Source organism: Microtus pennsylvanicus, chromosome 1, assembly GCF_037038515.1.
Source record: "Microtus pennsylvanicus isolate mMicPen1 chromosome 1, mMicPen1.hap1, whole genome shotgun sequence".
Classification (NCBI taxonomy): Eukaryota; Metazoa; Chordata; class Mammalia; order Rodentia; family Cricetidae; genus Microtus; species Microtus pennsylvanicus.
The window spans coordinates 112,579,465-112,607,186 of NC_134579.1; the positions used below are offsets into that span (position 1 = coordinate 112,579,465).

General features: G+C 51.1%; 1 protein-coding gene across 1 annotated transcript in view; it reads right to left on the reverse strand.

The window, feature by feature from the left end:
• Positions 1–27,722, reverse strand: part of Dnah10 (dynein axonemal heavy chain 10) — a 122,020-nt gene that overhangs the window by 7,332 nt on the left and 86,966 nt on the right. The window contains exons 53-69 of the mRNA XM_075978710.1: positions 27,316–27,519; positions 26,857–26,937; positions 23,977–24,174; positions 23,001–23,162; positions 21,737–21,911; positions 17,539–17,720; positions 16,393–16,529; positions 15,647–15,864; positions 15,279–15,500; positions 14,957–15,104; positions 13,296–13,575; positions 12,817–13,046; positions 11,197–11,470; positions 9,808–9,912; positions 9,283–9,437; positions 8,052–8,206; positions 259–442 (exon numbers count right to left, since the gene is read on the reverse strand). Coding sequence (XP_075834825.1) covers positions 259–442; positions 8,052–8,206; positions 9,283–9,437; positions 9,808–9,912; positions 11,197–11,470; positions 12,817–13,046; positions 13,296–13,575; positions 14,957–15,104; positions 15,279–15,500; positions 15,647–15,864; positions 16,393–16,529; positions 17,539–17,720; positions 21,737–21,911; positions 23,001–23,162; positions 23,977–24,174; positions 26,857–26,937; positions 27,316–27,519 — 3,110 coding nt within the window. The remainder of the gene's footprint in view (positions 1–258; positions 443–8,051; positions 8,207–9,282; positions 9,438–9,807; positions 9,913–11,196; positions 11,471–12,816; positions 13,047–13,295; positions 13,576–14,956; positions 15,105–15,278; positions 15,501–15,646; positions 15,865–16,392; positions 16,530–17,538; positions 17,721–21,736; positions 21,912–23,000; positions 23,163–23,976; positions 24,175–26,856; positions 26,938–27,315; positions 27,520–27,722) is intronic.

Genomic DNA, 27,722 nt, shown 5'->3' on the forward strand with positions numbered 1-27,722 from the left:
AATGAGCTAGCAGGTGGCATGGGACAAATGGCTTCCAAATGGCCACCCTACGATCCCCATGAGCCACACACCAGAAGCCTAAGACCACTGACCCGTATGGGACCCATGGTGACAGAGGCTTAGAAAGGAGTGGAGTTGAGTGGTCACAGGTGGCAGAGAGACCACAGCCAAGCTGTCGCCAGTGTCTCATTGTTTGATCCTGACTTCGGTTCCACCCCAGGAGCGCTCCGGGACACAGCTTACAAACCCACTAGTTACCTTTTCTTGGCCTTGACCCATTGCAAGAAACTTGAGGCGATTGCCCCCAAAGCCACTCCGCTCAGCCAGCTTCATGAGGTCACTGGCAGGGTCAGAGCCAGGACTCAGGATGAATACAATGGGCGAATTGGGGGTGCTCTGCTCGAAAATGGCCTCAAAGCTGATCATCGGGGGCTGAACATACCTGACAAAAGGGAGAACACGAAACGACCTGCAGGACAGCTCCAGGTCCTCTCCCTACCCTGCTGCCTCCCACTCCCCGTCAGCATCCAGAACATAGTCCTTTACACCTTTGTCCTGGCCTTTTGAGAATCCCGTTGCACACACAGATCCAGCACCCATGATGCTCTCCTAGGTAGCAGAGGCCTCCCTGGCTCCCTCTACCTCATGTGATCCCTGTATACTAGTTTCAGCAAGGTGATACTGAGCTGGGGGCTTTGATCTGCTCTTCACGTGCACAGGCCTCAGACACATCAGCGGCTCTGTGGGATGCGCCACACTGCCCCTTCCTTTAGGGTTTTTCATTAGTTGTATTCTAATTTAGATAGTGTTTATCCCCCGGACACACCTGTACCCAACACAATGGTATCGGAGGTGGTGGTACTGGTCACCAAGGCACCACCCTTGGAAGGGATTAACATATTTCCTACAGGACTGGGTTCCTTCTCACGTGATCAGGTAGTTACAAAGTGAGGTTCCTCATGTGCCTGACTTCTTTGGCACATGGCTCTTTCTCTTGTTACCAGGCTGTGATTCTGGCTACCAGAAACACAAGCCAAATAAATCTTGTTTTGTTCAACATCACGCAGCATCAAGTACTTGGTTGTGGCAACACAGAACAGACTAAGACAGCCGCCAATGCATGAGGAAGAAGGGGTTTCATATTTTAAAGAAATCAGAATTTCTGTGTGTAGGGTTAGAAATGAATCACTAGGGGTCGATTTAATACTGTGTCTGTTTAGTGGAGTAATAGTATCTTGCCCATATGACTTGTCTGTCCCAGGTTCTGGCAGGAAGGTGGGCATGAAGTCCCACCCTTACCCAAGAAGCTATTGCCAATGGAGAAAGAACGAGAGTTATTTTTTTCCAAAACTGTGGGCCTGGCAGGTCCGTCACACTCCAGTGGTCACACATCCAAAATATACGGGCAGCAGAAATGGGACTCAATGGGTTTTAAAAAGCGAGAACACAAAGATGGGAGAGGGATGGGAGGAGCTAGAGGATGAATATGGTCAAAATGCACTATACGAAATCTTCAAAGAACTAATAAAAATTAAGAAAAGGTGCCAGGCGGTGGTGGCGCACACCTTTAATCTCAGTGCTCAAGAGGCAGACACGGGTGAATCTTTCTGAGTTCGAGGCCATCCTGGTCTACAGGGTGAGTTCCAGGACTACATCCAGGGCTACACAGAGAAACCCTGTCTCGAAAAAACCAACTAACCAACCAAGCAAACAAACATAAAACCAAAAACACAAATTGGATGGCTCCTAAGGAATGACACCAAGGTTGAGCTCATGCCTTGAAGCATGCACACACACATGACCACTCTCTCACACACACATGACCACTCTCCACACACATGACCACTCTCCACACACATGACCACTCTCCCACACATGACCACTCTCCACACACATGACCACTCTCTCACACACACATGACCACTCTCCCACACACACATGACCACTCTCACACACACATGACCACTCTCCACACACATGACCACTCTCCACACACATGACCACTCTCCACACACACACATGACCACTCTCCACACACATGACCACTCTCCCATACACACACATGACCACTCTCCCACACACATGACCACTCTCCACACACATGACCACTCTCCACACACATGACCACTCTCCACACACATGACCACTCTCCACACACATGACCACTCTCCCACACACATGACCACTCTCACACACACACACATGACCACTCTCCCACAAACATGACCACTCTCACACACACACACATGACCACTCTCCCACACACATGACCACTCTCCACACACATGACCACTCTCCACACACATGACCACTGTCCACACACATGACCACTCTCCACACACATGACCACTCTCCACACACATGACCACTCTCCACACACATGACCACTCTCCACACACATGACCACTCTCCCACACACATGACCACTCTCACACACACACACATGACCACTCTCCCACAAACATGACCACTCTCACACACACACATGACCACTCTCCACACACATGACCACTCTCCACACACATGACCACTCTCCCACACACATGACCACTCTCCCACACACATGACCACTCTCCACACACATGACCACTCTCCACACACATGACCACTCTCCACACACATGACCACTCTCCCCCACACATGACCACTCTCACACACACACACATGACCACTCTCCCACAAACATGACCACTCTCACACACACACACATGACCACTCTCCCACACACATGACCACTCTCCACACACATGACCACTCTCCCACACACATGACCACTCTCCCACACACATGACCACTCTCCCACACACATGACCACTCTCCACACACACACATGACCACTCTCCACACACATGACCACTCTCCACACACATGACCACTCTCCACACACATGACCACTCTCCACACACATGACCACTCTCCACACACATGACCACTCTCCACACACACACATGACCACTCTCCCACACACATGACCACTCTCACACACACATGACCACTCTCACACACACATGACCACTCTCACACACACACACATGACCACTCTCCCACACACATGACCACTCTCCCACACACATGACCACTCTCCACACACATGACCACTCTCCACACACATGACCACTCTCCACACACATGACCACTCTCCACACACATGACCACTCTCCCACACACATGACCACTCTCACACACACACACATGACCACTCTCCACACACATGACCACTCTCCACACACATGACCACTCTCCACACACATGACCACTCTCCACACACATGACCACTCTCCACACACATGACCACTCTCCACACACATGACCACTCTCCCACACACATGACCACTCTCACACACACACACATGACCACTCTCCACACATATGACCACTCTCCCACACACACGACCACTCTCCACACACACACGACCACTCTCCACACACATGACCACTCTCCACACACACACATGACCACTCTCCACACACATGACCACTCTCCACACACACACATGACCACTCTCCACACACACACATGACCACTCTCCCACACACACATGACCACTCTCCACACACATGACCACTCTCCACACACATGACCACTCTCCACACACATGACCACTCTCCACACACATGACCACTCTCCACACACATGACCACTCTCCACACACATGACCACTCTCCACACACACACACATGACCACTCTCCACACACATGACCACTCTCCACACACATGACCACTCTCCACACACATGACCACTGTCCACACACATGACCACTCTCCACACACATGACCACTCTCCACACACATGACCACTCTCCCACACACATGACCACTCTCCACACACATGACCACTCTCCACACACATGACCACTCTCCACACACACACATGACCACTCTCCACACACATGACCACTCTCCACACACATGACCACTCTCCACACACATGACCACTGTCCACACACATGACCACTGTCCACACACATGACCACTCTCCACACACATGACCACTCTCCACACACATGACCACTCTCCACACACATGACCACTCTCCACACACACACGACCACTCTCCACACACATGACCACTCTCCACACACACACATGACCACTCTCCACACACATGACCACTCTCCACACACATGACCACTCTCCACACACATGACCACTCTCCACACACATGACCACTCTCCACACACACACATGACCACTCTCCCACACACACATGACCACTCTCCACACACATGACCACTCTCCACACACATGACCACTCTCCACACACATGACCACTGTCCACACACATGACCACTCTCCACACACATGACCACTCTCCACACACATGACCACTCTCCACACACATGACCACTGTCCACACACATGACCACTCTCCACACACATGACCACTCTCCACACACATGACCACTCTCCACACACATGACCACTCTCCACACACATGACCACTCTCCACACACACACGACCACTCTCCACACACATGACCACTCTCCACACACACACATGACCACTCTCACACACACACACATGACCACTCTCCACACACATGACCACTCTCCACACACACACATGACCACTCTCCACACACATGACCACTCTCCACACACACACATGACCACTCTCCACACACATGACCACTCTCCCACACACACATGACCACTCTCCACACACACACATGACCACTCTCCCACACACACATGACCACTCTCCACACACATGACCACTCTCCACACACATGACCACTCTCCACACACATGACCACTCTCCACACACATGACCACTCTCCACACACACACATGACCACTCTCCACACACACACATGACCACTCTCCCACACACACATGACCACTCTCCACACACACACATGACCACTCTCCCACACACACATGACCACTCTCCACACACATGACCACTCTCCACACACATGACCACTCTCCACACACATGACCACTCTCCACACACATGACCACTCTCCCACACACACATGACCACTCTCCACACACACACATGACCACTCTCCACACACACACATGACCACTCTCCCACACACACATGACCACTCTCCACACACACACATGACCACTCTCCCACACACACATGACCACTCTCCACACACACACATGACCACTCTCCACACACACACATGACCACTCTCCACACACACACATGACCACTCTCCACACACATGACCACTCTCCACACACACACATGACCACTCTCCACACACATGACCACTCTCCACACACATGACCACTCTCCACACACACACATGACCACTCTCCACACACACACATGACCACTCTCCCACACACACACATGACCACTCTCCACACACATGACCACTCTCCACACACACACATGACCACTCTCCACACACACACATGACCACTCTCCCACACACACATGACCACTCTCCACACACACACATGACCACTCTCCACACACACACATGACCACTCTCCCACACACACATGACCACTCTCCACACACACACATGACCACTCTCCCACACACACATGACCACTCTCCACACACATGACCACTCTCCACACACATGACCACTCTCCCACACACATGACCACTCTCCACACACATGACCACTCTCCCACACACACATGACCACTCTCCACACACACACATGACCACTCTCCACACACACACATGACCACTCTCCCACACACACATGACCACTCTCCACACACACACATGACCACTCTCCCACACACACATGACCACTCTCCACACACACACATGACCACTCTCCACACACACACATGACCACTCTCCACACACACACATGACCACTCTCCACACACATGACCACTCTCCACACACACACATGACCACTCTCCACACACATGACCACTCTCCACACACATGACCACTCTCCACACACATGACCACTCTCCACACACATGACCACTCTCCACACACATGACCACTGTCCACACACATGACCACTCTCCACACACATGACCACTCTCCACACACATGACCACTCTCCACACACATGACCACTCTCCCACACACACGACCACTCTCCACACACATGACCACTCTCCACACACACACATGACCACTCTCCACACACATGACCACTCTCCACACACACACATGACCACTCTCCACACACACACATGACCACTCTCCACACACATGACCACTCTCCACACACATGACCACTCTCCACACACATGACCACTCTCCACACACATGACCACTCTCCACACACATGACCACTCTCCACACACACACATGACCACTCTCCACACACACACATGACCACTCTCCCACACACACATGACCACTCTCCACACACACACATGACCACTCTCCACACACACACATGACCACTCTCCCACACACATGACCACTCTCCACACACACACATGACCACTCTCCACACACACACATGACCACTCTCCACACACATGACCACTCTCCACACACACACATGACCACTCTCACACACACACACATGACCACTCTCCCACACACACATGACCAGTCTCCACACACACACATGACCACTCTCCACACACATGACCACTCTCCACACACATGACCACTCTCCACACACACACATGACCACTCTCCACACACACACATGACCACTCTCCCACACACACATGACCACTCTCCACACACACACATGACCACTCTCCACACACACACATGACCACTCTCCCACACACATGACCACTCTCCACACACACACATGACCACTCTCCACACACATGACCACTCTCCACACACATGACCACTCTCCACACACATGACCACTCTCCACACACACACATGACCACTCTCCACACACACACATGACCACTCTCCCACACAAACATGACCACTCTCCACACACATGACCACTCTCCACACACATGACCACTCTCCACACACATGACCACTCTCCACACACATGACCACTCTCCACACACATGACCACTCTCCACACACATGACCACTCTCCACACACATGACCACTCTCCACACACATGACCACTCTCCACACACATGACCACTCTCCACACACATGACCACTGTCCACACACACACATGACCACTCTCCACACACATGACCACTCTCCACACACATGACCACTCTCCACACACATGACCACTCTCCCACACACATGACCACTCTCCACACACATGACCACTCTCCACACACATGACCACTCTCCACACACATGACCACTCTCCACACACACACATGACCACTCTCCACACACATGACCACTCTCCACACACATGACCACTCTCCCACACACACATGACCACTCTCCACACACATGACCACTCTCCACACACACACATGACCACTCTCCACACACATGACCACTGTCCACACACATGACCACTCTCCACACACATGACCACTCTCCACACACATGACCACTCTCCACACACATGACCACTCTCCACACACACACATGACCACTCTCCCACACACACATGACCACTCTCCACACACATGACCACTCTCCACACACATGACCACTCTCCACACACATGACCACTCTCCACACACATGACCACTCTCCACACACATGACCACTCTCCACACACATGACCACTCTCCACACACATGACCACTCTCCCACACACACATGACCACTCTCCACACACATGACCACTCTCCACACACATGACCACTCTCCCACACACATGACCACTCTCTCACACCCATGACCACTCTCCACACACATGACCACTCTCCACACACATGACCACTCTCCACACACATGACCACTCTCCCCCACACACACACATGACCACTCTCCACACACATGACCACTCTCCCCCCCACACACACATGACCACTCTCCACACACATGACCACTCTCCCCCACACACACACATGACCACTCTCCACACACATGACCACTCTCCCCCACACACGTGCACAAATTACTTTAATCACTTAAAACATTAAAATACTTTTAAGTTTCCCTTTCCTCCTGTATGTAGCCCCTCGTGTTTGTCTGAAGCATTCAGGCCAGTCCCTTAGAACAGGCTAGCCCTGCTTCTGTGGGCCGGGCTGGGGCACTCACTTCTCTCCCATGGTGACGGTCACGTAGTCAGTCACTGCACGGTATACCCGGTCTACCCGGAAGCAGCGTAAAATAAGCAGTTTCTGGAAGGCAGTGATGTAGTCATCGTAGTCCAGGGGGAACGGGAACTGCTCTAGCGAATCCAGGTCATACCACTGTGAGAAGCAAAAAGTGTTGGCTATGGCATTGGCTCAGGAATGGCACGGGCCACAGTTCGCATGTGAAGGTGGCAAGAGCCACCAGAGAGAGAGGAAAATCTGAACTTTTGATCCAGCTGTCATTGTTGACACCAAAAACCATGAGCTGAAAAACTGGAAGGGTAGCAACCACTGTGGGGTTCAGAGGGCACAGCAGGGAAATAGCAGCCAGGAGATGCCCAGGGAGTATTTCTCGGAAGGATGGATGGACAGGTAATAGGTGATAGAAAGATGGGGAGACAGACAGATGGACAGTTATGTGGATGGATGGATAGATGTGTAGGGGAAGCCCAGCCCAATGGGGGGAGTGTTCGCCTCGGGCTAATGTTTATGTATAAATCTGGTGGGCGTGAGCCCCGCCGGTCCTTTTTGTATTTCCTGTCCATCGCTGGGTCCCTGGTGTTGTAAGCTATCTCTTCATTAAAATTTGCCGTTTCATATTAGGCTAGCCTGGTTATTACGCCGCATACATAGATGAACAGTTGGATGAATGGGTGGATGGGTGGTGGGTGATAGAGGGGTAGATGGACAAATAAACAGTTGGATAGATGGGTGATGGACAGATGGATTAAAGGATGGACCGACTGATGAATGGGTGATGGATAGATGAACAGATACATGAACAGCGGTTAGATGGATAAACGGATGGATAATAGATGGATAAATGAATAGATGGATAGATGGGTGATAGATGAATTGATGATGCATAGACAGATCAGCAGTTAGAAAAATGAATTGATGGATGGGGGATAGATTATGAATGGATGATGGATGGATGGATGGATGGATGGATGGATGGATGGATGGATGGATGGATGGATGGGTGGATGGACGGATAGTGGGCATATGGGTGAGTGAAGGAGTGGCTGGTTCTCCCACACAGCTAGCAGGACTAGATGAAGAAAAGTATATCCAAGGATACTCAAGGGCACTCACTGGCCATATGGGGCAGCTTCCCCATGTATTGTCTCTGTAGGCTCAGTGTGGAGATGGCTGCTGTGTCAGGAAGGGGAGGAGAGAATGTGCACACTCACCTCCTGCCAGGTGGAGACGTGGTGCTCGATATCATCAGGGAGCTGCCCAAAGACCTCTGAAAACACCTCTGAGAGGAGAATGATGTCTTCCCAACCCTGGTCTGACAGCCAGGTACATGGCTTCTTCCTTTTGCTCTTTTCCAGGGAAATGTTCCCTAATCACAGGGAGAAGAGGGTGCCAGGTATGGGCTGACCGCACACACTGCGCTTCCATGGCTCTTGCTTTGGGGAGGGGTCCCTTTGCCTAGGAGTGGCGAGGCATGGGCTTGTCCTTGTCACCAATGAGCCCAGCTGGGCAACTTGGCCAGGCCTCCAGCCTCAACACAGCCCCTGACAGAGGTGCCCTGAGTCAACCAGGAAGTGTTTCTGAGGGCTGCTGTGGCCTCTGGACGCCGAGCTTGAGAGAGATTTTGCTACTGGTGTGTTTATAGTGAATAGACATGCATTGTTCCCTGGATGGCAGGAGAGTGAGAGTCAGCAAGCCCTTTAGAAAGGATAGGTAGTTGTCTGTCCTTTTATCGTTACCTTTTAGGAAGAAGTCCAGCTCCTCCTGGGGGACCCTCCCCTCCGCCTGCTCTATCTTGATGGTCATGTTGAAGGAGAAGAGGAGCTTATGCCTCTCAAACAGCCCTGTGGAGAGACAGAGACAGGGACTACACTTCAGAACTGCAGCCCTTGCACAGGGCATGCTCAAGTCCGAGGGAAGTGAAATGAAACCCCACATCACTCGGTGACCCTCTTCATATCTGATGGCCATGACTGTTCAGGTGCAAAAGGGCCGTCTGTAGTGACAGATATTTGTGTGCACCTGGCATGATCGCATGATCTATTCCGTAGGTGGAGGGTGTGCAAGCCGGGCAGGAGCCACCTTCTCCACAAGGCAGCAGAGCTGAGTTCCTGGGGGAGACATGGCGTTTCCGGGGCTGGAAGCAACGGCTGTGCCTTTGTTTTAAAACGCACATGACCCGCTTAAGAGGTTCAAGCTGCAGTGCTGACTGACAGGTGAGTCCAATACTCACAAAGGAAAGGGAGCTGGCTGTGAAGACGGTGCCAGAGCTGGCACTGGCCAGATGGTGTTCAGAATGTTCCAGGATGAAATGTTCTTCACAAGCAGTGCATTTGGGGAGTAGAAAATAGTATAGGCATTTTGGAAGCCAGTCGGGTAGTCCCCCCAAAAGTCGGAGACTTGGCATGAAGCCCAGAAACTCTGCTCCAGGGAACATATGGATCCAAAATTAAAAGCAAATGCTCAGGCTGGAAAGAAGCTCAGCGGAAGAGCACTCACCCAGTATGCAGGAGGCCCAGCGCTCCAGCCCCAGGACCAACAGCATAGGCAGGCATACGTGAGCTCATGAGCACGAGCGCACACATACACACATACACACACACACACACACACACACATACACACACACACACCTGTGGCAAATGTTGACAGCTGCATTAGCCTAACAACCAAAAGGCAGAAACAAACCAACATCCAGCAGCTGAGAAATAAGAGAGCGTGGGGTACTACCTGTTCAGCACTGGACCGGGCGAATCCTGATACTACAGCACAGATGATGTTCAGATTATTAAATGAAGAGGCTAGCTATGAGAACCACATATTCCAGGACTCCCTTGGCAGGTGTCCTCAGTCAGGAAGTGCAGCAGAGGCTTCCAGGGTGAGGAAGGGAGAGAGGGATCCAGGAACTTCTGATGGCACAGGCTCAGCCCAATGCAGATGCCCTAGACTGAGCGTCTCTGTGAACCCTACCAAGCCTGGAATGGGTCATCTTTAGGGTGTGGGGGATTTGCTGAAGATGGCATTTAGAAGTCAGTGCTCTGGACATCCCTCTGTCAAGTGAGCAGTCGGCCCAAGGCGGGCTAAGTTTCCGTGTTCCACGCAGAGCTTCCTCCCCTCCCCTCGCTCACCTGTGCAGCCATAGTTGTAGATGTTAAAGGTCAGTGTGTCCATAATGTTCTTCAGCCGCTTTAGGAGGATGGAATCAGGCAGTGATTTCTTCAGCGACAATCCAAAGACCTCCAGGAAGGCGATGAGGGAGTACTGGTACATGGAGTTGACAAGTGCCATCTCGGACAGAACGAAGAACAGGATGGCGCCCCGCCTCGCTGCCGGCCGGTAGCCATCCCGCAGTCTGTCGATGTCCAGGGCTGTCTTCTCTGCCAACTTCAGCTTCTCTGATACCTGCAGAAAGACCTCAGTTACCATGGAAACGGGAAGGTGATGGCAGCCTGTGCTGTCCACAGCCCCCAGACCCTGAATTTCTTGTAAACGACTTGTTATATTTACAGCTGCTCTGAGCAAAACAATTTGTTTTCCTGTGTTTGCAGCTGCTCTGAGCATGAGACAGGGGAGTGGCTTCTAGTAGCTTGTAGCTGAAGGATCCTGAGAGCTAGGGCATGGCCATTGGTCAGGGAAGCTGCCTTGGAACACAATAAAGTGGGTATTCTTGGCATACTTGTTTCAAGAATGACCCATGTCCCCGTGTCTCTGTGCGCATGTGTTTAAACCTCTACGCCCTTGCCCGAGACTTGTGGACAGTACTGTAGTACAGGTGGATGGTACAAGCCTGGAAGGCAAGTGTAGGGTACAAAAGGGACCACGAGGCCGGGCAGTGGTGGCACACACCTTTAATCCCAGCACATGGGAGGCAGAGACAGGCGGATCTCTGTGAGTTCGAGGCCAGCCTGGTCTACAAGAGCTAGTTCCAGGACAGGCTCCAAAACCACAGAGAAACCCTGTCTCGAAAAAAAAAAAAAAACCAAAGAGAGAGAGAGAGAGAGAGAGAGAGAGAGAGAGAGAGAGGAAAAAAAACAAAAGGGACCACGAAGCCCTCCCTGGAGTTGACAGTTACTAGGCTCTGCAGGGACCTTGAATTTGAACCCAAGGGGACATCAGGCCTTGCCCTTTAAGGCAGAGACTGGAAGAAGATGAAGTCAACCCAACATCGGCCCAGCACACAAATGGAGGGGTATAGAATCTATATGGTATTTATGAATTCTGCATCCAGCCTCACTTGAAGCCATAACTGTAACTATGCTTTTGAACTGATAATGTCTTTTTATATTTAGAGTAGGCAAGGCTGGGATTTCCATGACTCTCAATTCGAGAAGATTACCCAGCTGCATGGGAATACTCCACCCTCCCTCAGCACAGCCCCATATAGTTATTTCTTTTTCAAAATTATTTTATGTATAAAGATTTTGCCTGCATGCACAAACGTGCACCACACACACGCCTGGTGCCTGAGGTGGTCATGAATGGGCATCGAATCCTCTGGAACTGGAGTTACAGAGGGTTGTGAGCCGCCATGCAGGTGCTGGGAACTGAACCCTGGTCCTCTGGAAGAGCAGCCAGGGCTCTTAACTGCTTAGCTATCCTCCAGCCCCCAGGTGGGCTTTTCTGGTCGGGTGAGAAGAGGTGATGCCTCTCTCCCGTCTGCTAGGCTCAAGGCTTTGCCTGAGACCCTGCGGCCACTAGGGTGGAACTAGAAGGAGACAGGGCCCTCCCACCTGCACAGAGGTCCCCACCTCTGTGGCTTTGGACTTGGTCTCTTCCAGGGTGTGCACCAGCTCCACATTGTCCAGCATGTTCCCCGTGGATGTGGCCAGCTCGCGCAGGAGTGAGTCCTCCAGGTCCTTTAGCAGGTTCTTATTCTCGCTCGTCTCCTGGATGAGGTGCTCCCTCTGCTCCTCCAGCTCCCGCCTCTCAAAGGCCACTAGCACGCTTAGCAGCTGGTCCTCCAGGCCCTTTAGCGTGACTGAGAGGACAAAGAGCCCTCACTGCCTACCCTGAGTCCAGGTTTTGCATATACCCAGGCACCTGCAGCTCACTGCCTTTCAAAGTCCCCAGCCTTCTGGAGCGGGGGCAGGGTCACCCAAACATTAAGAAGAGACCAGCAAAGACAACTTCCAGGGAAAGACCAGGGCCACCAGGCACTCAGGTGCCCAGGCAGCATCACTCTCAGTGTGGGGCCCTGGGTGTCTGCAGCAGGTCTGCTCCTTCTTACCAGTGTAGTTGATGACCATGGCCTTCCCAAACACCGATGGCGAGTATCTGGGATTGGCCAGCTTGGTGTTGAGGTACAGCCTGAAGTTGGAATCATAGTCAACCTCCTTGTCCCCCAGGATGATGAACTGGCGGCCTTGGGCAATCTTGATGTTCTTCTCCAGGACACTGTCAATCACAGGGTCGATGTACTCATCCACATCGTGGAACAGGAAAGGGGTCCCGTACTTTATGGACATCTCCAGCTGCTTGAGGAAGTCAGGGTCATTGAAGGAGGCAACCTGCAGGAGAGAGGCGGGCGCTGGGGTGACCCTTCAGCGAACCGAGGGAGAGCTCACGCCAGGAAGGTCAGAGGCTGGAGGTAACTAGCAAAAACTGGGGTCCCAGCAATCCCAGGGTGTGTGCCCTGGAGGACCGTGAATGTGGACACAGACAGGGCTGTGTAGGAGGCTCAGTAGGTACAGGCATCTGCTGTGCAAGGCTGGGTTCAGTCCCTAGAACTCAGGGTAGACGGGGAGACTCAGCTCCACAAAGTTGTCCCCTGGCTACAACATGTGTGAAACTCACACCCAAACATAAACAAAATATATAGAGATGTTCACAGCAGCACCGCAAAGTGGGAACAACAATGGTGTGGGATTCCCCTCTGTAAGCTGTGACTATATTTTATTACCATTGCTTAATAAGGAAGCTGCTTTGGTCTATGTCTAGGCAGAATATACCCAGGCTGGAAGAGACAGAGAGAGAGAGAGTAGGCAGAACCAAGAAGATGATACTATGTAGCTGCTGAAGGAGAAGGACGCTGGAATATTACCAGGAGGCCACAGCCTCGTGGTGATACATATATTAATAGAAATGGGTTGATTTAAGATGTAAGTGCTAGCTAGGAATATGCCTAAGCTATTGACCAAACAGTGTTGTAATTAATATAGTTTCTGTGTGATTATTTTGGTCTGGGCAGCTGGGAAACAAACGAGTAGTCTCTGCTTACAAAAAAACCCAGCTGTTCTTCAACTGAAGATGGACCAACCAAATGTGGTATGTTCACACAAAGGAATATTACACAGCTGTAAAGAGGGACAAAGCACCCACACCTGCTACAACATGGTTGAACCCTTACAACATAAAGGAAACCAGTACAAAGACTAAATCCTGTATGGTCCTACCCATAAGAGCTATCCAGAATAGGCAAAGCCATGGAGACAGAAAATATATTAGCAACTGTCGGTGGCTGGGGAGCAGTCACTAGGGAAAAACATCATTTTTCTCAGTGGGGTAGGGATGGGGGTACTAAAAACATCCTAAGCTGACTCTGTTACAGGACTCAGCAAATATACGCTAAAAAGCCACAGACCTTTCTGTTTTGAATGACTAAGAGACTACTAAGTGAGTCACAGTTTAATGAAGTTGTCACCTCTACTTTCCCTCCCTTCCAGCACCTACGCTGTCCTGTCCGAGGCTCCAACTCCCCTGAGGCCTCCAACCCCCCACCCAGACACACTGGAGCATCTACTAAGCCCTGGCCTGGCCTGAAAGAAATAAAGACACAGGACATGATCTTCATAAAAAAGACGTTCTCAACCTGAACCCCTAAGCAGGGGGTGGGGGAGAACAAGGAAAGGGCTCTTCAGTCCTCAGGTGGGGCTCAGGGTGGGGCCGCACCCTTAGGTTGTTTTTCTCCTCCTTTCTCTTGATCCAGTTGAGGGCCTGCTGCTGGGGGTCAATGCAGAGCGGGAAGCGGCTGGCCCGGGTGGTAAGGATGCCATTCTGAACTGAGAGCTCATCGGGTGGAAGGCCCTGAGAACCCCACCTGCAAGAGACAACCACAGGGAGATGAATTTTCCCTACCCAAGGCTGGAGGCATGAGTCAGTCTTCTAGAATAATCCATGACCTTTCTCAGGGCTGGCTGTGCTTCCTAGCCCTGCAGCCCACCCACAACCCCAGGTGACACCCATGCAGACCCCTCTGGGATCCATGTGGTACCTGCTGATCTCCACATCATCTGTGAGGAGGTTCTCCAATCGGAAAGGCTGGCTCAGGGGGATGTCTCGAGCCAGGATATCGTTCCGCCACACCTGGTTGACCATCTCATCCCGAAACTCCCAGGTGAAGGCGCCCTCGTAGCTCAAGAAGGCCGCGCAGAGTAGGCAGTCGCCCAGTAGCTTCACCCTCCGGTGCATCAGCTCATCCAGGTCGTTGAGCCACCTGCACGGGACCGGGAAGCCATGCTGAGCAGCTCCCATCTGGCCACGACTGATGGGAACCTGCTGAGGACTCCAGAGGTCTTTTGGAATGCGTGCTAAATTTGCATAGATTGTTGGTCCCTTCATTAGGTGGGTGATGCCTCTCACCTGACATTCTCTGACCCCAGACCAGAGATGAGCTTGTCGGCCGCGATCAGACGCCTCTCCATAATCTCCGCCTCCTCCTGCAGCTTCTGCTTCTCCAGGATGGCAGCCTCATATTTGGCCCCCAGAGCCTCCAGCTCCCTCTGGATCGCTGACAGCTCGTTCTGGATCTTTTCTAGCTCCCGTTTGGTTAGGTAGAAATTCCGCTCCAGCCTGGCCACCTGTGTGAAGAGAGCTAGCAGAAGGATGGCAGAGGGTCCGCCATCCTCCATCTACATCAGTGGTTCTCGCTTCCTGCGACCCTTTAATACAGCTCCTCCTGTTGTAGTAACCCTCGAACATAAAATTATTTTCATTGCTACTTTATAACTAATTTTGCTACTGTTATGAATCATTATATAAATACTGTGTTCTCTGATGGCCTTAGGTTGACCCCCTGTGACAATGACTGGAGATACTTCTGGGTGAGGCCATCATGGCATCAAGTAGATAGAGACAGGGCACTGCCAAATATTGTACAATCCACAGGATGTCCTGGCAGGAGGGAGAAGCCATCCCTGCAGGCAAGAGAGCCAAGGCTAAAGAGCCACCGCAGCTTGGGGTGTGGCTGTAATCATCTCCGCATTGCACACAGGTTCCCACCCCATCTGTCTGCACTGTGTGCGTGGGAGCAGGGCCTGGACTCCTAAGAATTTTCCAGCAGCATTGTGGACACTTGAACTCTGATCCCAAATGAGGCCTTGGCTCACCTTGTCTCTTTTGGGCTTGATCTCGCGGAACACGTCACAGTAGCCCATGACAGCCTCCACGAACTTCAGCATCCCCAGCCCTGCCTTGCTCACAGCCTCCATTTCTTCAATTGTGGTGTTGAGAGTTTTCAGGAGGCCTAGAGGTCAAACACAGTGACTGTCAAGCTCCGTCTCAGGGCACATAAAACTGGAGACATGCTGCATGGACAGAGGAAGTGTCACAAGTGCCCACTCCTCAGGGTCCGGAAGCCTGGAGTTTCTCAAGTATGGAGTTGAAGGTGGGTATGAAGGGTAAAACCACTGCCACCTGGGACTCCCCGTGACCTCATATGACCCAGACACCCCACCACCAGACACCCTCCAAGCTCTGGGTACCAGGAGCACTCAGAGGGCTCAGACAAGCAGGTAACTGCGATTCAGAATCTCTGGGAGAGTCCCTACCATCACCCCAACTATGTCACAGAGGTAGAACCAGCCCAGTGGTATCCAGATGCAGGGGGACTTGGGGTTTCATATTTCATCAGTGAATATGTTTAACTTAGGGACTGTGAAAAGGCATCAGTGGTGGGAGTCTTTCTGCTTTCATTAAAAGAATTATTCTCTCTCATATGTGTGTATCATATACGTGCACATTCTGTGTGTGTGTGTGTGTGTGTGTGTCACACACATGCCATGGTGCACATGTCAAGTGAGGTCAGATGACAACTTTGGAGTCAGTTTTCTCTACTTTCTGGGGATCTAATTCAGGTCACCAGGCACTCTGAATAAATACCTCTATCTGCTGAGCCACCCCAACCCCCTCAGGAGTAAGGTTGTGCGTAGCTGTGACAATGTAGTCTATGGGGACACTACCCCTCCTGGCAGAGCCCTGGCCAGTGCCAAGAGTCAGCTGGCAGGGAACTTGGGCATTCTCTGGCCCTTTCCCTGGTTGGTCCCCAGGTGCGTGCAAAGGCACAGCATTGACAAGAGGCACAAAGGGAAAGTGCGAAGCCACACAGAGCCAAGGCAGAACTGGGTTCCCATCAATTCCTGTTTTCCTGCCTGGGAGAGCCAGATCCCTGCTGAGCCAACTGCAGTGGGCCAGCAGCCACCATCTGTCCCAGTGGGCTGTTCCATCTCCAGGGTGCCACCCCAGCCCCCACTCACCTTTGATGTTCTTCACTTGACTCTGGGTGATGGAGTCGAAGTCGATCTCCATCAGGGACCTCAGGAAGTTGGGGTCAGACATCATGCCCTTAGCAGTTTTCCAGTTAAGCTCCTTGTAGCCTTTTATGATAAGGATACACTCGCAGACTGTCTGCACTTGCTTTGGGGGCTTCGCGAATGACCTGGGGGACAGAAGGGCCCCAGGTAAGAAAGGCCAGGGCCTTGTCAGAATTCCTGAGAAAAGACAGGCATGCAGTAGGGTTCCCTGGAGCTGACTACCGGGACTAGAGTGTGCCAAGTCCCTAAAAGGAAGGAAGGTGGCCCAGGAAGGATCTCATTTGCTAGCCCCACACCAGGCTCCTGGAAGACAGCAGGGAGCAGAAACGTGATGATAGCCACTAAAATTCCAAAACTTCAGAACCGAGGCCACCATCAGAGCCAGGCAGTTGGAGCTGCCTGCACCGGGCAAAAGCCTACACCAGGCCTGAAACCAGCACAGGCCCCATAGGCAGCAGAAGAGAGAGAGAGAGCAGAGCTGGGAGTGAGGCCAGCTCTAGCCCAGTCTTGAACTGGCCTTGGGGGATCAGGGAAAGTCTTGACTTTGCAGGGCATTGGATGCTAATGGCAGGCAACAAGACATGGCTGTCAAGAAGGCCAGGAAAGAGAAAGCCCATGGGTCTGCACATACAGGCAGAGGTGGACATGGCCTGGTGGGTCCTAAGCTATGAGCAAGTTAGGGATCAGCCAGAGGTCAAAGTTTCTCTCTCTATAAAGCAGGAGTACAGAGCCATAAGCTTCTAGCCCCAGCTCCCGTGAGTCCATGAAAGTGATGCATTCCACTTTAAGTCATAATCCAGGACCTAATTTACCCAGAATCCTCTGTTTTCCCAGAATGCCGTACAAATGGAACATTGGAAACACCCAGCTTATAAGAAATAAATTTTGAGAGCCGGGCGGTGGTGGCACACGCCTTTAATCCCAGCACTCGGGAGGCAGAGGCAGGTGGATCTCTGTGAGTTCAAGGCCAGCCTGGTCTACAAGAGCTTGTTCCAGGACACGAACCAAAAGCTACAGAGAAACCCTGTCTCAAAAATCAAAAAAAAAAAAAAAGAAAAAAGAAAGAAAGAAAGAAAGAAAGAAAGAAAGAAAGAAAGAAAGAAAGAAATTTTGAGCCAGGCGGTGGTGGCACACACCTTTAATCCCAGCATTTGGGAGGCAGAGGCAGGTGGATCTCTGAGTTCAAGGACAGCCTGGTCTACAGAGCAAGTTCCAGAACAGTCAGAGCTACACAGAAAAACCCTGTCTAGGGAAAGAAAAAAAAAAAAGATTTGATAGTTGGTTCTAAAAGTGCCTCCAACTAGTTTAGGTTAAAACAGATGAACAGAAAGCACTGGCCCCTGCCACACGAATCTCTGTAGCCATTCCCACCCCCACCCAGACTCTAAGCTACCTCCTTGCCCAGGCTAGAATACAGAATTAATAGCCAAGCTTGCCCAGTGACCTACAGATGTCACAAGGTCATTTAAGTTTTAAAATAAACATAGGGATGAACCCATGCCAGGATACATGGCGTAAGAGGCAAATGTGGGCATCCGAAATGATGTGTAAGAGTGAGCTTCCAGGTTACTCCTCTCGTGAGGATAGGGCAGGAGGGCCAGGCACGGGGCTGTGAAGTCTGCTCCCTGTGCTCAGTCAGTAAGCCTGCCACAGTGCTCTACAAGCCGTGAAATAAGTTGCTTTCAGTACTTGGAGTCTGGTGCTCTTATTGTGAAGTGGTGATCTTACAAATAGGGTTTCACACAGCGGCCTCACCTGTGGGGACCGTGAACCTGAAGGAAACATCTGCAGAGACAGCCCCTTGGACCTGATGTGACCTCTTAGCAAGCTTTGGTGGGGCCCAGTGTGCTCCCCCTCTCCCACCAGGTTTAGTCCGTCTTCCCTGACCAGTTTTCTCTCCCTCAACCACTCCCCCCCACCACTGGCATTCTATAAATCGGGGCTGCAGAACACAGGGTGCAATAGAATTCAACAAGGGAGGAGGAGGTGCCTCCGGGGCTTGCCAGGACCTCTGGCACCTGAGGCTTATGGCTTGAGTCAGCCTCCAGAACTCAACCGGCCGCTGAAGGCTGAGGGGACTGGTTCCTGCTTCCTCCTTAGTGACCCTGTGCTTCTAATGCAGGCAGGAATTTGCTTCCTTTGCAGGGTCCAGCCTCCAGATACCAGACACGATGCTCCCCAAGTCTGTGGGGGCAGGCCTGCTCTGCACCCCCAACCTCTAGAACCTGAGACATGACCCTATGCACAGCTGCAATACACCCCGGAGCTGGACTGGGTCCTGCAGCTCAGCTAGCATCCCATCGCTACCGTGGGCTCAAACTCATTTCATTTAAATCCCAGTGGCAGTCTATGTGTCCTTCCCATTTGGGGGTATTAACTCTGACTCATTTACAATGATGTATAGTTCATTGCCCCCTTTTGCTATCAGCCCACTCCATTCCTGGAGGAGGGTGGGACAAGGTGTCCAGGAGAGTCTCCGGGGACCACCTCAGCATCACAAGTTAGTTACAAATGGGGGCTGCTGTTCCTTCTCAGGGGAGAATCGAACACATGTACCATTGTTATCCATCACCTTCTGATTTATACTTAAGGGTTCCTACAAAGGGGACTGAGTATTCTAGAAAGATATTTCAAGGAATTAAAGATTATGAAACTCTCCAGCTATGACAGCTTATTATATTTGACCTTTAAATGACCCATCAAAGGCAGACTGTAGTTGTTGGGGGGCGGTTAGCATCCCGATGCACACTGAACTCAAGGGAAAACACCCTAGACACTAACAAAAGATTTAAATAAAAAGAGAAAAAAACATTTAAAAATGCAAGATGCTGCCCTGGGGGTGTTATTTTAGGTCTCACAGTGCCATCTTACCCACGTTATGATCTACATGCCACAAAAGAAAGTCTTCCTAAACAACACCACGTAAGCAAAGCCTGTGTGGGAGAACCAAATGCACACACAAGCCTCAGGCACCAAGTTAAACACCCACTGACAGATCCAGAAAGTATCTACAGTTCCCTTAGGGACGTAAGATACGCTCCATTTCATACAAAGTCTTTGGCTGGCTGCCGGTGGTAGAGCACTTGCCTAGCGTGTTTGGGTGAGACCTTGGGGTTTATTCCCTGGCAGAACACACACACACACACACACACACACACACACACACACACACACACACGGCATGGGGGAGGGGAGAGGAAGAGAGAGAGGTGTTATGGAAAAACACCGTGAGACCTAAAATAGCAGCAATAAGAACAATGCAATACAGAAAGGAAGGCCATGCTCTTGCCTTTTTTAAAACCACATAGGCAAAAGGCCACCTCTAATGAGAGAAATATAAATTAAATAAAAACCACACACAGACCTCTTTTCTGCTAGAAGAGGGGCAAAAATGCAGACACCTCTCTAGTGAAGCTATGAGGAGACAGGTACAGACAGATGTGGACTTGGGGTCGAGGGACTGTCCACTGTGCACCCTGAGACCCAGACTGTATCCTACAGGGGACGTGCCAGGGTGCTGTGAAGGCTTGTTTGCTGTGTCCTTTGTAAGGACAAAAGATAAGTTTCAAGGAAAGACACAGCAGAGTGCCCACTGAATAAGGTTTGGCACCCACACAGTAGGATGCCTCTGGCCAGTTTAAAACCCTAAGGAAGTAATCCTGTATTAGAGCATAAACACGAACTAAAACTTTGAAATTGGGGCAGGGTGAAATGGCTCAGCCAGTAAAGGCCCTTGCCGCCAAGGCCGATGACAGCGTTCAATCCCCAGGGTCCACAGACAGACAGGTACCACAGGTACCACAGGATGGACAGGCAGCCTTTACTCTCCAAACCCTGATTCCACAGTCAGAACATTGTAAAACTGGTTGCCTTGATTCCATATTAAAATTCTCTGGCTTGGGGCTAGATGGCTCAGTGATTTGGAACACCTTCTACTCTTTGATAGGACCTGGGTTTGGTTCCCAGCACCCACATGGTGGCTCACAACCGTCCTCCTGGTGGAGCCTGAACTCCCTGGGTAGGTTTGCCTGGCCTCGGGGGGTGGGGAGCCTCTTTACTATCTGTAAATGGGGGGTGAGCCCGAGGCAGGCCCTGAGTGAGCTCTAGGGGTGTAGGCGGGGGCAAACGTGGTAACGCGTACCTGATTTCAGTCACGTCCGACTTGTCCAGCTTCTGCAGCTCCAGCTTGGCAGCCTCCAGGATAGGCATGACCTCAGCCAGAGCTGTCTCGGCCTCGGCCTTCTCTACAGCGATGATCTTGTTCTGTTCTTCTATCTCAATGGCCTTCTCCTCTGCCAGCTTCTTCTTCTCCTCCGCTGCAGAGGGAGGGGCTGGTGAGATGCTGGGGTGCAGCAGAGGGAACCTAAGTCGTGTGGGAACCTCAAAGCCAGGCATGGTCATCTGGGAGAGTGGTCAGGGGGCTCTGGTCACTGCAATGGCCACAGGTGCTCACACAGAGAGGACTCTATGTGGCATTTCCTGCTGGATACTACCCTCTGGGTCTGTGTCAGCCTCTCCTACCTAGACACTGCTGGCCTAAGACCCTGGGTGGCGTTGTGGCTTCGGATGGCTGAGATGGATCTGCTCCCCTTCTCTTTCCCCCGCTCTCTCCCTTTCTCTAACATTTGATTTATTTGTGCTCCCCTGCCACAGAGTCAGTCCATGCCTTCTGTGTCGATCCCAGGATCAAACTCAGGCCATCAAGAGTGGCACCTTTCCCACTGAGCCACCTCTCCAGCCCTCCATCTCCCACCCCACCCTCTGCTTCTCGACTCCCCTACACTTTTATTTATGCTCACTCAGGTCCAGCCCTAGAGATGCCCCCTCTAGGGAGAACAGCCCCTCTGTCTTACTTCCTCTCTGCCTGGTGACACTGGTCACAGCCTGACGTCACCTTGTCACTGGCTCGTGTTCTGTCTGATTGCCTCTAAGTCATGGGGACCTCCTGTAGCTAGAGCTCAGAGGTGACGGTGACACGGGGCTCAGGGAGTACAAGAGAGCAGGCAGTGGCCCCCAGGCTCACAGCCAGCAGAGCCTCAAAATGAGACCCTATTGGAAATGATATCTCAGCAAAAATGAGGTCACACTGGCTTGGGGACAGACCTGTTCCAGTATCTGGTGTCCTCATGAGAAGCCATGCCTCTCACTGAGTTTATATTGAATTAGTACAGTGACACCTATGAATAGGGAAAAACACTAAAAAATAACAAAACATTTAGAAATTAAACAAACAAACAAATATGTAGACACTCAGGGTGGGTGTCCTGTGATGGTGGTGGGTCTGTGCCTCAAGGCTTGCTCAAGGCTGCCCACAGCACAGCGGTCTCTCAGCAGGGACTTGGAGCAGCCCCGGGCCCTCAGGCTCAGATTGGCCCCAGGGCAGGTGGCCCACACCAGGCACTCGCCTATGGCTGTGTTGGTGGCGATTTCTTCTAGCAGGGTCTCGCAGGCAGCCGACTTCTCTGCCAGGACGATCTTCTGCTCGGCCAGCTTCTGGTTGAGCTCATCTAGCTGAATGGTGGCCTCCTTCAGCTTGTCCAGCCCACCCTCCAGACGCTTGCACTGTGCTGGGAGCAAACAGCACATGGTCAGTGGTCCAGGCTCCAGGGCAGGAGCCTGCATTAGCCTCATTGGGATCCATCCAAGAAGGGGAAAAACCTCACTTCTACAAGATGCCATACCCACTCTAGCTCCCAGACTGCACGCATGGCATTTGCGAGCATGAAGACACTGCTGAAAAATAGCGCATCTTTTTTGTTTTGGTTTGGCTTTGAGACAGGTTCTCTGTGTAGTCCTGGCTGTCCTAGAACTTGCTCTGTAGACCAGGCTGACTTTGAACTCAGAGATTCTCCTGCCTCTGCCTCCAGAGTGCTGAGATTAAAGGTGTGTGCCACACCTCCCAGCTAACAGGGCATCTCTTAAGCAGCTGCCAGAGAGCCCTTCCTCAAAAACCCTTTCCCGCACAGCACTCTGGGGACCAGGGGACATCCAGGGCAAAGAAAACAGATCTGTAAACACAGGGCCACACAGAACTAAGAACATACAGTGTCTTACCCACAGGGATGAACCGCCCCAAATGCAAAACCCAAATCTGCTCTATTTTGCCCCAATCATAAAGGTGTCAGGCCTTGCTGGGTGGTGGTGGTTCACACCTTTAATCACAGCACTCGGGAGGCAGAGACAGGCGGATCTCTGTGAGTTTGAGGCCAGCCTGGTATACAAGAGCTAGTTCCAGAACAGGCACCAAAAGCTACCGAGAAACCCTGTCTCAAAATCCAAAAAAGAAAAAAAAAAGGTGCCAGGCCTTGCAGAGATGAGCCTTACTCCTGAACCCTGTCCACACAGTCATGCCCTGCCCCATCCTTGTCCCACCCTGCTCACCTATGTTGTACTGGGTTTTCTCATCTAGCAGTTTCGAGTACGTGTTGATAAAGTCTAGGTAGTTCTTAGGCGTCACGTAGTTGCTGCGCCTCAGCTTCTGCTGGAACTGCTTGCTGAACTCACCCACCGACTCATGGACCATTACCACGTGCTCCACAAGGTCTTCGATATTCTCTGCGGGAATCATGGGATTGTCCCCTGGTCAGGAAGGAGAGGAGAAAGAGGGGGTTAACAACAGGGAAAAGGAGGACTGGGGCCAGCTCAGTGCCTAGCATATGAGGCTGTGGGGACAGGCCCCAGCACCACAGAAAACAGAGAAACAACATCATCAATAACAACAACAACAAAAACCAGCTCCCCAAAAAGTGAAATATTGACCTGAAAGAACCAGACACCCGGCCTCCAACGGGTCTGTGGGTGCCAGTGTTCACAGGAGCAGAGTGGTAAGGAGAAAGGACTGAGTCCATCTGTGCTGAACGGTAACAATGTGGCATGCCCACACTGTGGAGTCCTGTTCAGCCTTGGAATGGACCAATGGACTGATGTGGGCTATACCATAAGTGACCCTCCAGAAACACTATACAGAAAGAAAGAAACTGGACACAAAGAAGCAATGTGCATGGGTCCGTTTACATGAGATACATAGACAGGGGAAAGTCACTGAGTCGGGAAGCAGGTTAGAGGGATTCAGGCCCTGGGGGAGGGAAGTCAGTGCTATGGAATAATCCTCTGTACACTGTGAATATGTATTATTCTCATTGGTTAATAAAGAACTGACTGGCCGGTAGCCAGGCAGGAAGTGTAGGAGGGAAAATCAAAATAAGGATGCTGGGATGAAGAAGGGTAGAGTCAGAGAAGTCACTAGCAGATGTAGGGAGAAGCAAGATGAGTAGTATGCCATACTGAGAAAAGGTACCAAGCCACTGGGCAGAGTGTAGATAAGAGATATGGGTTAATTTAAGTATAAGAGTTAACAAGTAATAAGCCCGAGCTATTGGCCAAGCATTTATAATTAATATAAGCCTCAGTGTGTTTATTTGGGAGCAGCTAGAGGATAGAAACTTCTGCCTACTACTCAGTGTTTAGATGGGTGCAGAGCTTCAGCTTAGCATGCTGGAAAGTTCTGGTAACAGATGGCGGTAGTGGTTGCATGACACCATGAATGTGATTGATATTCCAGGTGCACTCAAGATAGACAGAACGGGACAGTTTACAATAGACATGTTTTCCCTAAATAAAAACTGATTTCACCAAAAACTTATTTTTTTTTTTTTTTTTTTTTGGTTTTTCGAGACAGGGTTTCTCTGTGGTTTTGGAGCCTGTCCTGGAACTAGCTCTTGTAGACCAGGCTGGTCTCGAACTCACAGAGATCCGCCTGCCTCTGCCTCCCGAGTGCTGGGATTAAAGGCGTGCGCCACCACCGCCCGGCTACCAAAAACTTATTTTAAAAAGGAAATGAGCAACTATTACTTGTGGAAACTTCTGGGACCTGTGATCTATCCATGGTGATTTCAATAACACAGGAACCAGCCCTCCTGCCCTGGGAGACTGACCCTCTGCCTTTCCCCAGGACTCAGACACCATCAAAAGAAGCTAGGGCTTCAGGAATGGGGCCCACAACCAACCCGATTGATCTCAAGCCCAGCATGAAACCTCTGCCCATGGCGGCTGGGTGGGTACATGTAGCCATTCTGTGACAGGTCCCAGTGTCCAGCACACACTGGCAGAAGGGGGCCCTTTGTGGGAATCTATTGGAATGATTGGTGCTCTCTCCCAGAGCCAAGATCTTGTCACTTGGATCAGCTGATGGCCTGGAATGCAGCAGCCTCCAACAGGATATGAGAGAAGGAAGATAGGAGCAAACACCATTGGTGTGTCCACGTTCTGCAGCTCTGCCTTGACTCAGATTATACACAGCATGCTTGAAAAAGTCTGCCCACAAGCATCCAGCTTTGCAACATGGTCACCTCAACTTCAGGGAACACATTCTAAGGGAAAAGAACTGTAAACAAATTTCGGTGTGGCTTTGTGCACAGAACTGAAACACTGCATGCTGCAGCGGTATGAAGATGGCTTGTATACCATGGAAGCTAGCATGCACAGTCACAGCATGGCTGGTAGACACAGCCCCACAGGGCAAGTGTGGCCCACCACTTGTTTCTTGTGAATAAAGTTTTATTGTAACACAGCCACAAACATTTACATGTGGTCCTGGATGGCTCTCAAAGCACACTGTCAGAATTCAGCAGCTGTGACTGAAGCAGATATTGCTACATGGACCTTCACAGTAGCAGTCTGCCAGATTCTGAGTCACAACAACGCAACAAATGTCTTCCTGGCTTCTTTCCCAGAAGAACAGCATTATTTCCCAGGAGAACTGAAGTTATGGTTTGGGCTTATTTGGAAGTTAAGGGCCATTTGTTTATTGAGTTTGTTGGGTACATACTTGTAAAGTTGGAACTATTTACAAAACTACCCTGTGACATTGGTCATATATCCTTTTAAAATAGATTTAGAGAAAAAAAATTGTGCTGGCACCACCATGGTAGTGGCCTTAAGTTCTCTACAAAGAACTGAACAGTAATAGTATTGTCTATGGGTAAGGATGTGCCAAAAGACAAAATGTTCATGAAGTGTGGGCCAATAAAACTTTATTCATGAAAACAATCAAGGGGCGGCATTTGGTAGCAGGCCATGCCTTGCAGACCCCTGATCCCTTTGGACTAGAGCAAAAATATAACCCCAAGACACAGTAACAACACAAAGCTATTCTTTGCCATCGGGAATCTATGGTGAAGGAATCTGCTGGGTCAAAATTCAGAAAAGCGACAAACTTCTTTATGAGACCAGCACGCTGTCCTTGCAATAGTGGCAGCTTACCTAAAAATGACTTTGCAACAGCATGCAGGGCTTGGGGTGGCCAGGGCATGAACCAGTCGATTCCAGTGTTGTTCACTAGGCCTTGAAGAGAGAGGAGAAAAAGGATCATCGTGCAGCCCGGAGTTGCTCCAGTGCACACTCACTGTCTTTAGTATCTACCAGCGTGGTGGCTCAGCTGGGCACATTCAAGTATGATTTTTGTCTCAGCATCTTGTCCCTGGAACACTGGGAGAGAGAAAAGGGGCACTCTCTCCATACCATGCACCCTGCAGTTGGGGAGAATGTGCACATCCGCCTGCCAGGAAGACACCAGCCATACCTATTGGGGATTGAGAGGGACCAGGGACGTGTGCCAACGGTGCAGGACCAACTTTCAACTCAAGTGCTACATCCCAAAGGGAGCTTGGATGTGCCAGGTCCCCAGAGCACACACTATGCCACAGCAGTGGTGTAGGGTACCTGGGAAATTCCTGCATCGGGTCCTCAGGGTGTCGCCCACTGGTGACATGCCCAGGACAATGTGTAGGTTGTTGGCACTTTTGTTCACGAAATATTGCCACACAGACTCCTTGGCTGGGCCCATGCCACTCTTCAAGGCTTCCTGCCCTATCTGACTGAGGATGCCATCCTTTTCTTCTTCAGGGAAGAGCGCAGGGACGATACCTGGAGGACAAGGATGTAAAGGGCTTTCAGGTCTCTGAGTTCTGACCTCCTTGTGTGCAAAAGGAGGTGATGGAGCAAGGCATAGTGGGAAGAGAAGAAGACAAGCTCAACACACACCAAGATCAAAGCGGTGGGAAGTGAGTGCCCCCTGCCTGCCCTGAGGACTGTGCTGGGCACTAAAGTCCATGTATGTGTGCCTCTCA